The sequence below is a fragment of the Vanessa cardui genome, chromosome 2, assembly GCF_905220365.1.
Source record: "Vanessa cardui chromosome 2, ilVanCard2.1, whole genome shotgun sequence".
Classification (NCBI taxonomy): Eukaryota; Metazoa; Arthropoda; class Insecta; order Lepidoptera; family Nymphalidae; genus Vanessa; species Vanessa cardui.
In genome coordinates, this window is record NC_061124.1 from 10,018,675 (window position 1) to 10,031,623 (window position 12,949).

The 12,949-nt window shown below is 31.1% G+C and overlaps 2 protein-coding genes across 6 annotated transcripts in view; one reads left to right on the forward strand and one right to left on the reverse strand.

Moving 5' to 3' along the window:
• LOC124535201 (TLD domain-containing protein 2) overlaps positions 1 to 6,484 on the reverse strand; it is a 96,898-nt gene extending 90,414 nt beyond the window's left edge. For 2 of the 5 annotated variants that reach the window (XM_047111394.1, XM_047111379.1), the window contains exon 1: positions 6,030 to 6,483. Coding sequence is in view for 1 of the 5 variants with exons in the window: in XM_047111411.1 (XP_046967367.1) it covers positions 6,030 to 6,031 (2 nt within the window). In the remaining 4 variants the exon portion in view is untranslated. Of the gene's footprint in view, positions 1 to 2,492; positions 2,580 to 6,029 lie in introns of those variants that run through there. The other 3 variants (XM_047111465.1, XM_047111411.1, XM_047111387.1) reach the window with 3 other exon arrangements.
• Positions 6,485 to 7,070: 586 nt separating this feature from the next.
• On the forward strand, positions 7,071 to 8,969 carry LOC124538030 (ankyrin repeat domain-containing protein 13C). The gene has a single exon (XM_047115033.1). The coding sequence runs from the start codon at positions 7,358 to 7,360 to the stop codon at positions 8,687 to 8,689; it is 1,332 nt and encodes a 443-aa protein (XP_046970989.1). The 5' UTR covers positions 7,071 to 7,357; the 3' UTR covers positions 8,690 to 8,969.
• Positions 8,970 to 12,949: the final 3,980 nt, after the last annotated feature.

Genomic DNA, 12,949 nt, shown 5'->3' on the forward strand with positions numbered 1-12,949 from the left:
ATAACGCAACTTAATAATAAACTAAACTAAATATTATTTTCCTCTACGCGTAAATCCTATTATAAATGTTAATACATAATAGTTAATTACTTCCTCAGTCATAACACGAGACACGTCTAAGAATATATGTAACGTGTGAAAAATAAATTATGCATTTCTGCCTCAGCGCTCCGTTTTACGTACATATCCACATATTCATATTTTTGTGTGGGAGTAGCCAGTAGGTACGCCAAGTAAAGCTTGAGGAAACATTTTAAATCGTTGAGATAAAATACCTGAGACGCACGTATTCTATGCAGTGGTTGTTACAAAAACATTATCTCATAACATAAACGAGTTCTGGAAGGTTAAATAATAAGAAATAGGTACTTATGCATTTGATCTTCATGCCGTACCAAATTATATTGTTTATTTATTTAAAAAAATCAGACCAATATAACTTAATTATTATTAATCGTTCCATAAGGTAAAAATAAGCTACATTCTTGATTCTACTTCCGTAAATCGTATGAACACCAAGTATTGAAGAATCTTATTATTTTTAAAGCTCGTAAGTAACACTGCATATCCCAATACTAATATATGCATACTGGCTACTGAAGTTAATCTAATAGAGCAATAATCTGTCTCCTATCAATTCATTGATGTCAATTCATTTTATAATAAATTCAACTTAGTATTCATACAAGGGACTGCATGCTCGTATTCAATGTCTAACAAATTTATGATGTCATCACACCATTGTGCAACGTCCGCCCGCGACAATCCATTATCTGACACCACTTCCTCTTGGCGTGCAATATTCTTCAAGTCCCATCTCAACTTAAAGTAATTTGTATTATATACCTCTACGTGCTAAGGTATGATGTACCAAACGCTTTAAAAATATTGGGGCATACGGCAAAGAACAGGTATAAAAATCTAATTTTCATTTAGGCGATTTTTCTCTTGACTCGACGAGCCAAATTGTAATCGATTTGGCTTCGACTGTTTATATTGATGACCATTGCATAATCTTTTAAAAATGATGATTCAAATCGAATAAGTACATATCTTTGTAGCTGACAAAGCCAAAATAATATTGTTAAAATAAATCAAATTTCCTTATTGTGAATTGTAGAATAACTTTATTATATTCCTCTTGCATTAAATTAAAAAAATAAGTTTGCACAATTATGTTTAGTTACGATTACAGTAAAAACCGGGCGACAGCAAGAGAAGGCAGGTATCGATCGGCCCTAACCTCAGCCCGCGGCGCCCCCGCCCTCACTAGCCCGCGTGCCTTACGTAAGTCCAGCTGATCGCACCCACCCTGTAACCTTGGCAACGAGCTCCGAGCACGCGCTTTTATACACAGTTGAAAACATTCTTCTCTTCGGAGGTGTTAAATTTCTACTAATATACCTATTTAGTTCAGAATGATCATGTTTCTTTCGTTTATCGAATATATAAATATATAATACTTCAATACATAAAAGGGGGGTTAGATAGAGACAACAGCTCATCCTACCCTACAATGCACTTCAGTTAATTTACATATTAACCTACTTAATACTACAAGTTCTTGATTACATTAGATAAAACAAACGATTTATCTACCCCGTGGAAATGTTTTGCGGTAAACGTAGTATCATTGGTAGTTTTATATAACAAGCAATATATTATAACATAAAATAATTGAAATATTTAAGTTAATGAGTTTTATAGTTGTTTCAAATAGCCGCGGTTACATACAAATTCTTCAATTCATTACTTCCATGCTTCCAGAAAGCAGCGGAAAATAACAACGAAACACAAAAAAATTAACAAAAACATCTCCCAACTACGTTGCAACGTTGAACTGACTTTTTTCCCTTTATTCGATACTTCTTCTATACAACACCCACGTATTGGCTATACATGTACATAGCATATATAACCAAACATGTACATTTTACTGTACATAAAAACGATGTTGCTTTGAGAAATGCCGTAAATTTGAAAAACCAAACAATCTATTTCATTCAACATTCGTTTTTTGTTAAAACATGAGACTAAAACCATATCGAATAATACTAGTTTGATACCAAAGCTAATATAAAAATGCGCCTAGGAATTTCACTAATTACTTTCATTTTCGATTACAATTTAACTGTAAATAATATATTATGTCATTCAATTATATATTTTTAATTTAACGGACTTGTTAAAAATATTAGGTATACAACTAATAAAATCAAACGTTCACATGTCGCTTTTATATCACATAACATAAACTAAAACATCAATGCCTAATACTTTCTTTGCTTTCTATTTATTTACAATGGGTTGCATCATGATTGAATAGTTCATGTTTAACTAAACAGATGATTCTAACGATACTAAGTGATAACAATGGATCTATTTTTTTATGATTAAAATAATAAATGGTAATGAAAACATCCCTAATATGTTAGATGACTGATTTTATGTGCAGAAGCATCTAGTGTGGTCCATGCATCGATGCAACGAACCAATGTGCGAAATTCGCATGAAGAAGCGCTGACGGTGGGTTAAACGGCATATCGCGCACACGTCTACTTCGTTGGCTGGAAACGTGCAACTGTACGAAAGAGAGGAGCGGCGCGGGGAGCGCGGTGTAGGCGGCGCATGACGATGGCGCCCGACGTGGGCCTCACCCTTTCGCCTCCTCTTTATAATCACTGAACGATTTATCGACATCGTTGAAATTTACAATGTCGCCAATAAAATTTATCATAATAAAGTATGATAATTAAGATGCAACGTTTTAAAATGTCACTATATAAAAATTCTGTTTGACGACAAAAAAGGACTTAATTTTAATACTGAATCATATATTATCTAATACTCGATCTAAAAAGCAAATTGTGATTGATGAATAACACGACAATATTTCTAGATGATATCGTTGTTTTTTAAAATAAACACACTGAACTGCATTAATAGCAGTTCAGTGTAGCACGTACTATTTAATTTTATTCAATTTTAACTAATAATACAGGTTAAGCAGTATAATATAAAAGTTTCATTGAAAAATAAAGGGACAAAAAATCTTAATAATTTCGAATCAATTCTGTGGGTTACTAGATAATTTTTCTTCTTATACATACATCGATCCTATTCTAACGATTTTGAAAAAAGTAAAAACCAAATAGCAGCAAAGAAATGAAACATTGAAATGAATAAATAACGTAGACACTACTTCTACATTTATAGATTTCGCCAAGACACACGAGCTGTGTCAATTCTTACATAGGTCAGTATAAATATTGATTTTTAAATTACCTACATTTCGTTGCATCAATGGTTTAGTAGCTCGTATTTAGACCATCGATTTTATCACATCGATTTACTCTACTTTGCAGCACCCCATACAACAATGATGGAAGTTAATTTTACTATAATATAGGTACTTACTATTTTAGTAATTTTTGGTCGTGATAATCAACAGAAATATTTTCAGACAAGACATCAGATACACGAGAAACACCAACAGATACAGTACATATGAATACTTCTTGAACAACTTAACAATCTAGGGGAGATTGGAAGCAGATTTGATTTGTAAATAGGTATTTTATTACATTTAAAAATTATGGATGACATCAGGATTGAGAAGCTTCTGTTTTCTACTTTCGTTCAACGGAATTGTATTGACATTTATCATGACAAAATTATCAGTATATCTTTTAAAATTTAATATACATCAGATCGATTTCAAATCTAGAAAGGAAACCGTGACGTATTTTTAAACAAGCCGAATTATGAACAAAATTCAGACGAGATATTACTTTTTCCAAGATCTCAATGATTCAAGATGGTAACTGTAACAACATCCGTATCGCACTGTACGATCTCTAAATTTGTACCAATTGCTCATACATGTTATCGCACACTCTACCCTTTTCCTTTGCGTTCAATCATTTAATATATCTGAACATTCTGGTCGATGTCTTTCAATAAACAATATGTTATGAAACAAACTAAAAGCAAGGTGGTAGTCTCCAAGAAATAAAATTCGTACCAACTTATTCAATAAATAAAATCTAATAAATTTCTTGTAAAGTTCCAGGAAGCTAAAATTGTTACGAATTATATAAAGCTTTTGATGACGCACATAGATGGTATAACAGAAAACGATTGACAAAATTAAACCGCTGAAGGCATTAAAGAAACTGCACATAATATTTCCATTTTATAATTAGGCAATATATTTCAGGGAGGTTGATGTAAATGACAGGATATACTTTCCACTACATAAACTCACACATTGGTTTATGAACCATTGCCAAAACCAAAAATATAGAAATTGAAATGGACACCTTAAGTTAAAACTTATGGTTCGCATTTGTTTGCCGTGTAATTGTTGTGATAAAAAATTTTGGCTTTTTAAAAAAAATTATAAAAAACGTCTTTTGGCATGTTCTTTTTTTATAATTAAGTTTGTGTTCAAATCACATATAGCTTAAGAAAGTGTTGGTTAAAATGAAAAAAAAAATAACCATCACTGTTTGATGTATCTATTGAACAAGAAACATGAGATTTTTTTTACTATGATTACATAACTATATCTCACTGAACATATATGTATACACATGTAGCCTGTGACTATCTAAAATTTTAAAATAGCTTTTTGTTACTTCAAATTTTTGAAGTATATATAAGCATTAAAAAATTACCCCTGATAATATTAAGATAGTCATAAAAATCTTTTACAGTTTAATTTATATATTTAAAAATTCAAGCTGAAACTATGTGAACTAAAATGTTTATTTACTATACAAATAAATACGAATTATACAATGATGCTGTAAAATGTACAGATGTTTAAATTGTTATCATTTGGCTGTGGGTGCAATAAACCTGCTTCTCGATTCATGTGTCCGATTCCAGTGATTAAGACTTTTATTTTTTATTTAATAATATTTCTTGGAAGCAGTCTGCTTTATATGTTGTGATAAAATATTGTTACCTATGGATTTTATTTTGAATAATATGACCATGAGCATTTTTTCAAACACAATTAGACAGTTTATATTTGAAGATTTAAAATGTGTCCATCTTTCTAATGGTCTTTCTAATTATGTTAACAAATTATGCAATTACTAAAATGGGAAATATAAAAATTAAATATCTGTAAAAAATATTTGATTAACTTGGAGAGAATATTGTTTTTTTTTTATTTTAGTAGGAAAGGGTAGAAAAAATTATTTAAAATAAAAGAAAATCAAGGAGACTTAAATTGTATTACTCCATGTGTAGATAACAAAAGGTTCATTATCAGCCAGGTTCAACAAACACAAAAATAAAATTGTTATCTGTATTGTGACAGACATCTGTTTGGAAGCTCATTATATTAACATCATGTAGATTTACATGTATAATAATCATTCAACATTAAAAATTTACATCATGAATAACAAACTGATTAATATAATTAGAAGGAACTTAATAGGTTTTTAAATCTCTTTACTTACCAACTGTTATGGATTTTTATCTTTTTAAACCTTGACATTTATTACAAGCTTGTTATAATTTTTATTGATAAAAATGACTCAATGTACACAACAGTGTTTGCTTCTTATTGATAATACATGTACTGAAATATTTATTAGATGATTTTAAAAATAACTTGTCTGTTTTACATATATTATAAAACAATATAGAAGGCAAATGATGAACTTGCCTTCTATATCATTTATAAAAAATATTTTTTGTATTGGTCTCCATATTATTTCATAGCAGGATTTATATCTAATAAAAATATGTGTATATGTACTTTCTAGAACCTATTACCAAGATTAAAAAATACACATAAAATATAAATGAGGTTTTATAAATAATTAAAATACAAAAATAAGTTTGTTGTTAAATTTATTAGTCATATAAATAATTAATTTTTTTTTAATACTGATTATTTCGAATTAATTTGTATTTTTTTTTTCTTCAACATTTATGTTTATAGTTTTTCTTATATTTACATATCTGCGAAGTAACAAAGATATTGTAGTGCTCAAAAGTATACTTACATTTTTTATAATATCAGGAACTGCTGACGACAATAACAATCACACTAAAATGATAATAATGTCAGTAAAGCAAAAACATTTTATCCTTGCACCGGTTCATTCGAAATAATATAAAATACTAAATATGTAAAAGCACTTTTTAAAAGTATGAATAGATTTGAATCAAAAATATTATTTTTCAGTCGCAAAACATTAATAATCAATATATAATTTTAAAATCAAATTGTATCAATCCGGTAACTTTATTTACAATGAAACAAAGAAAGACAATGCGTTAATTTTAAACAAATCAATGCGAATACATTTTGTTACACACAGTAATATGGGTGTTTTAACTTGATAAATTGCACTTTTTAAGCAGAAGTCAATAAAAACTAACAGGATTACAGGAACTATATACTTCTGCGCGTATTTGTCAAATTGTCAATTTTTCTCACACTCAAACTACGCTTTTGTCGCTTTTAAAAACAAGTGTTGTAAGAGCCATCTAGTTTGAGTACTGTGCATTTATGCAAACGGTTTTGAAACGTAAATCCCTACCTTCTTTTATGGAATGAGTACATAAAGAAAAAAAAGGTAACGATAATTTCATTTTATATATTATAGACAAAAATTAAATATTTATATAAAACTAAAATTTACATGGCTTCCATGACCATAGTTATGGTTTTAAATTAAAAACAGTAGTACTATTTCTCTGATGATTTTGATCCTAGTGTAAATAAAATCATTTTTTTTACAATAGCTTAATATGCTTAAAAACACAATATACATTTTGTTTACATAATATTAACTAAAATATGTAAATAAAATAAACTTTTTAATTAAAAAAAGAAAATTTGATAAGAACAGTAATCAATTTTTATTTACTCACAACAAATATATGATTTTTAATTATTAAAAGAATCATTACAACCTGATATGATATGACTTGATTGTAACTGCTTGTATTGATTGTCGATTTGACGCAAGTTTTACGCCCAGTTGCCGTCAGCGTCATCTTATTTCATCCATAGAGAAGAACATACCTCCTTAAAACCTTAAATGTCAATACGTCATTGTCAGTCAAACTTGCAATTTCTATGATGTATATAATTGATTAATTTTTTTTTCTTTCTTTAAATTAATAAGATGTTCCTGTCTTAAAGTAGGAAGTAATAAAAAATATTTTATTACTTAAAATACATCTACCATTTAATAAGAATAATTCAAAATGTAAATGCAATATTTGTACCTTAATCTTATCTGATCGATTAGATCAGCCTTTGTATTGTTTTTGGAGTAATTATATATTGATAGTGATGATTTAAACAAATCGTACATGCGAAATGTCTACCCTGATTTGTAATGGTGAAGCTGAAACATATCCACTTCATGAATGCGTTTTCATTGGAGATGTTCGAAAGCTGTCTTCGTTACTGAGATTTAACGATGTGACGCGAAAAGATAAACATGGGAATACTGCTTTACATCTAGCAGTAATGCTAGGTCGCAAAGATTGTGTACAACTGTTGCTGGCTCATGGCGCGCCTGTTAAAGTGAAAAATCTTGCTGGTTGGTCTCCACTTGCAGAAGCGACTAGCTATGGCGATCGTCAAACGATTTCGTCTCTCGTCCGTAAACTTAAACAACAAGCACGAGAGCAGATGGAGTGTAGAAGACCAGATCTCATTAGAGCTTTGTCTCAGATACAGAACTTTTATATGGAATTGAAGTGGGACTTTCATTCTTGGGTGCCATTGGTGTCCAGAATATTACCCTCAGATGTGTGTAAGATTTATAAATCTGGATCAGGAATCAGATTGGATACAACCTTGGTTGATTTTACAGACATGAAGTGGGAGAGGGGTGATATATCCTTTATTTTCCAAGGAGAAAAACCACCAAGTGAATCACTAACTGTTCTCGATAACAAAGTCAAAGTATTTCAAAAAGTTCGTTATGAAGAAACTGAAAATGAGATTGAAGATGAGGTGGACATAATAATGTCAAGTGATATTTTAGCTGCACAAATGTCCACTAAAGGTATTTCATTTGCAAGAGCTCAGTCTGGCTGGATTTTCCGTGAAGACCGTAAAGAGACAGTGGCTGGTCTATACAAGAGTGATATTTACACAATTACAGGTCTTGTATTGGAGTCACGGAAAAGGAGAGAACATTTGTCTACTGATGATTTGCAGAAGAATAAAGCTATCATAGAGAGTTTGACTAAAGGTAATACCCAACATTTAGATACAAATGGAGAACCTGTGAGGCGAGCTTCTCTGAACCCTCCTCCTGAGAGTGGTATTGATTGGGAAACATACATATCATCACCTGTCGGGCAATATCCTAGCTTGGGGAGGGAACTTGTGTATAAGGAATCATCTAGAAATTTTCGAGCTACTATAGCTATGAGTGATGATTTTCCTCTGAGTGTAGATATGCTTCTGAATGTACTTGAAGTGATTGCTCCCTTTAAACACTTTGCCAAATTACGACAATTTGTTGCTATGAAATTACCCAAAGGATTTCCAGTAAAAATAGACATCCCAATTCTTCCAACTGTTACTGCAAAGATAACATTTCAAAAATTTGATTTTCGTGATGATATACCTGATGATTTGTTTATTATACCAGAAGACTATGTTGAAGATCCGTTACGTTTTCCTGATTTATGACGCTTTGATATTCTAACACTGTTTCAAATTAGTGAAAGACCAATATGGAAACGTGAAGTTAAGTGTGGTCGGGTACGGCGCACCCATAGTGATAAGCACTGCAACAGGTCTACACATGGCCTCCTCACTATTGAGATTCCAATGTTATTTGGCCTTGGTAGTTCTTATTCCAGCCATTACATTCTCTTTGTTGAGTAGAGAAAAAATACTATTGATTTGTAAATTTTGTGGTGAATTGTCATGTATTTATGTTAAATAAATGTTTTTATCTTCATTTATAGATCCATTTTTTAATTTTTGTAATAGTATTACAAGTTTTCAATATTATTAGTTATATCATATTATGAGTGATTAGAAATTATTTATTTCAATTAATTGATTTGATAATTTTAATGTGTTATTAAATATTTATTACATTTTATATACTTTAGTTTAGGCCATACACTCTTGTAAACTTTTATTTATACAAATTAGACAATTTTAGAGTAAGATGTTACCCCGATACGAGATGGCCTGAATCTAACACACACAACAAACACTAGGCCTATTTGAAATTATAATGAGGTGTATTTATCATGCTCACTTTGAATGTTGCAGCATATATGTTGCAGTCACAATAAATTATTACCAAAACTTGATGCTGTAATCATTGTTTGTACAAAAGATGTAAAAAAAGATGTTTAATAATTTTAAATAATAAACTTGATTTATACAGAATTATTACTTAATTATGCCATATTTTAAAGTTGACCACTGTGGCGCCATCTGAGTGGAAAATATAAACATACACCTCATTTTAAAAGTTCCTGTAAAATGCTTGTAGATCATGAATTTCACTTAATATTCTCTTATTTCAAATGACAATGTTTTATTCATAGATCATTAGGTAATATAATTAGTAGAGAATGGAATTTAATATGATGTATTTGTCAGTGTTAGAAATTTACTTCTATGTACCACTTGGATCAGTGATATCATTGATACCAGCCCAATCATTTCAAAGTCCTTGTGCCTTCTGGATTTCTTATTTGTAGTGTGGTGTTGTAAAGAATGTTGCTAATCATTTAAAAATAAAAAGACCTTTAGAAGTTATTTATAAATGTTTAATATAATGTCATATCCATATTAGCACATTATAAAGTAGAAAATGGCTCACATAGTAAATGTACCTGTGTAACTAATATCAATTTTGTGAATATATTAATGTATAATAATGCATTGTAGCTATTTGACAATAATGTACGAATCCCACCTAATACGCCGTTTAAAAATATATATATTTTTCTTGCCCATAGTTTACTACTATCTTTATTTTGAAAGATTTTATATGTATATGTGCTGAAAATTCAATGGTATTAAGAATTTTGAAATGTTGCAATAAATCTTAAAAACAATAGCTTAAGTTTTTCTTTTCGTTAAAATTGTTTTAATAGCTCCCTCTAAAGAATCTAATTTTGACTATAATTAATAATAATATCATGTTTTTATCTAAATTTTATTGAATGTTAAGAATTATTTTAGTAGACTATAAAATTGTACAAGACAAAAGTAGTATTATTATGGGTCCTATAAATAAATATAATTTCAATCTAAACTTGAGTATCTATTATAAACAATTAATTTCATTATATTGAAAGTTAACTATGTACATTATTTCCATTAAATGTCCATATTAATAAACTCGTTTCATTAAGTAGAAAATAATTTATTGTTTTAGAAATTGGCAACATATTATAATATTTTTTATTCGAAAGTGAATTAGTATAAGGATACATTTAGAAAAGCCTAAAGCATAATTTAGTTTCAAAGAAAATTAAATATAGTAAGGGGCCATCCATAAATTACGTCACACTAATTTCATTATTTTTGACCCCCTCCCCCGTCCTTGTCACAGCTGGTCACGTTTGTGAGACCCCCCCCCCTACATAGTGTGACGTCACATACTTTATACTCATTTTTAAATCTAGAAATAATTATTTTATTAAAACAGCAGTTCCGTATTTTTTTTATTTCAATTTAAATTATTTTTTGAAAATTAAGATCAAATCAAACATTTAAACGAATTAACAAAATAAATACGATTAATTATATTAATTAAAGAACAAACTTAATCATCTTGAGTCCATGGACTTAAAACCCACTCCTTTAAATTATTTATAACTGGCATAGCAGCCACTACATTCTCGTTAGGGTTGTTAATGTCAGGAAGATTCGATGTGTCAACATCTTTTTCATCAAACCATACCGCATTATCATCATTATCCATACAAAGAATTTCTCTGGCACGTCTAGCAGCAATTCGTTGAGGACGAATCTTCGCGATGGAAAACATTTCTTGTTGTTTCTTATGTAATTCCTTGTGTTGATTAGTGGCCTTGTATGATGCAAAATATAGACCACAGGTGGCACATGATCGCTTAAACAAGTATGCCTCGACACTGAGGCAATAGCTATCATACGGAACTTGCTTCAAATGTGATGACGCCCGAAGATCCAAAGCTAGCTGAAGTAACAGTGGAGCGAATTTACCCTCGGGGTTATCTTTTTCTATGGTTACATAACCGCTTGACGTCTGATTAATTAAAACAGGTGGTGGTAAAAACCCCTCTTGTAACAGTCGCCAAAGGCTAGATCGTCGTACACCACAACATGAGACAACCTCGCATTTTACTATTTGTAATAAATATTGTGATTCACGCACATGATTTGCGTACCAAGTCGCATCATTCTTCAATTCCTTAGCCTGTATATTATTCAGTCCAGTATCTGTTGGCCCAATGTATTCGGCAACCACAGGAAAATCATGACCAATTGGCTCCAAATATTAGCCAGCACAATGCCTGCACTCTCAAAGTTTCGTTTTTCTAACTCCAAATAAGTTGTTCGATTACTGGAATCGAGATGGGAACCAAAATTGTCATATTTTAAAACAACACCAGTAAGTTCGCGACTAAGAGGCGCCATTCGTCGTTCCACTCTGTTGAAAGCACTTCTTCCTGGAGCATTTGTGGCAATGTAAATAGCATCCAAGTCAAAATTTTTAAAATGTTGTATAGCTGAAACTATAACCCGCTCGTATCGTGGATTTTCGTCGGGACCACCATCACAATTAAAAATAAATTCGGGTTTTATAAAACCTTCGCGAGTTTTTATAAACTTTTCGAAAGCAGGCATTTCAGAAAGTTTATGAATGTCTGTGGCATGAGTCTCTGCATTAGAAGAAGAATGCTTTCCACTACGAATTGCCACGTATGTAGGCCCAGTGTGTGCTTCAGGTTTCCCTTCACCGTCCTTCTTTATTACAATGCCTGCATAGACAGAGGGAATAAGTTTATGTTTTTCCGCGACCACGAAATCATGATCTGGTAATTTTACACGATAATCAAGGTGCATTAATATTGGTGCTTGAGCGTTTGCTGCTGTAATACCCAATGGCACGCGTGCTTTGTCATCCATTGATAAAAAGAAAACTTGATCAGGACCCAAAATTGAAGCTAACGATTCAAGATTTCTTATAGTAGCAGTACAGAATGTGCCATCTTTATGTTTCAAATGTAGCGTAGAATCTGGTTTACACAGTTTTACAGGAACAGTTACGACGTGTCTTTTTCCTTCCTCTGTATTGACTCGTCTGGGAAGAAGTCTCAAGTATAACCCTGATCGACTGATAGAATATCCTTGTTTACAAAGTTCTGCTTGTAAATCGTCTAATGTTTTGCAGCACCTTATAGTTTCTGTGCGACGTCGATCATCAGCTGCACCACCGAAAATTGCAATCTCCTTTATGACTTCAAGTATACCGGATTGGTTTTCTTCTACTCTAGGACGACCGACAGAATCTCGAATTTTTAGAGCTGCTGCAAATTCGGCATTACTTTCACAGAGCTTTGATATTTTTTGTTTCTTCGAGTCACGACTTTTTTTTTGTCTTTCCGCTGCGCTAACCTTTCGTTTCAAAATGTTTTTTTCCTGCTGAATATCCTTTCTCAAAGTTGCTATTCTTTTTATTGCTTCATCTGTAGCTATACCAGTATCGCGCGCTAATATCAAGCTGTTGAGTTCAGATTCCAGAACTACAATCTTATTCCTAGATGCGCTCTGACTAGGCTTTGGTTTAGGTATTGCTTGAAGTAACTGGCATTCACTTGATTGTATAACGATATCCTTATTAATGTCTTCTGGCATGTCTTGCTTAATACTTCCCTGCAATTAAAAAAAAACATGTAAAATGTTGAATATGGACATTTCATATAATCAAAT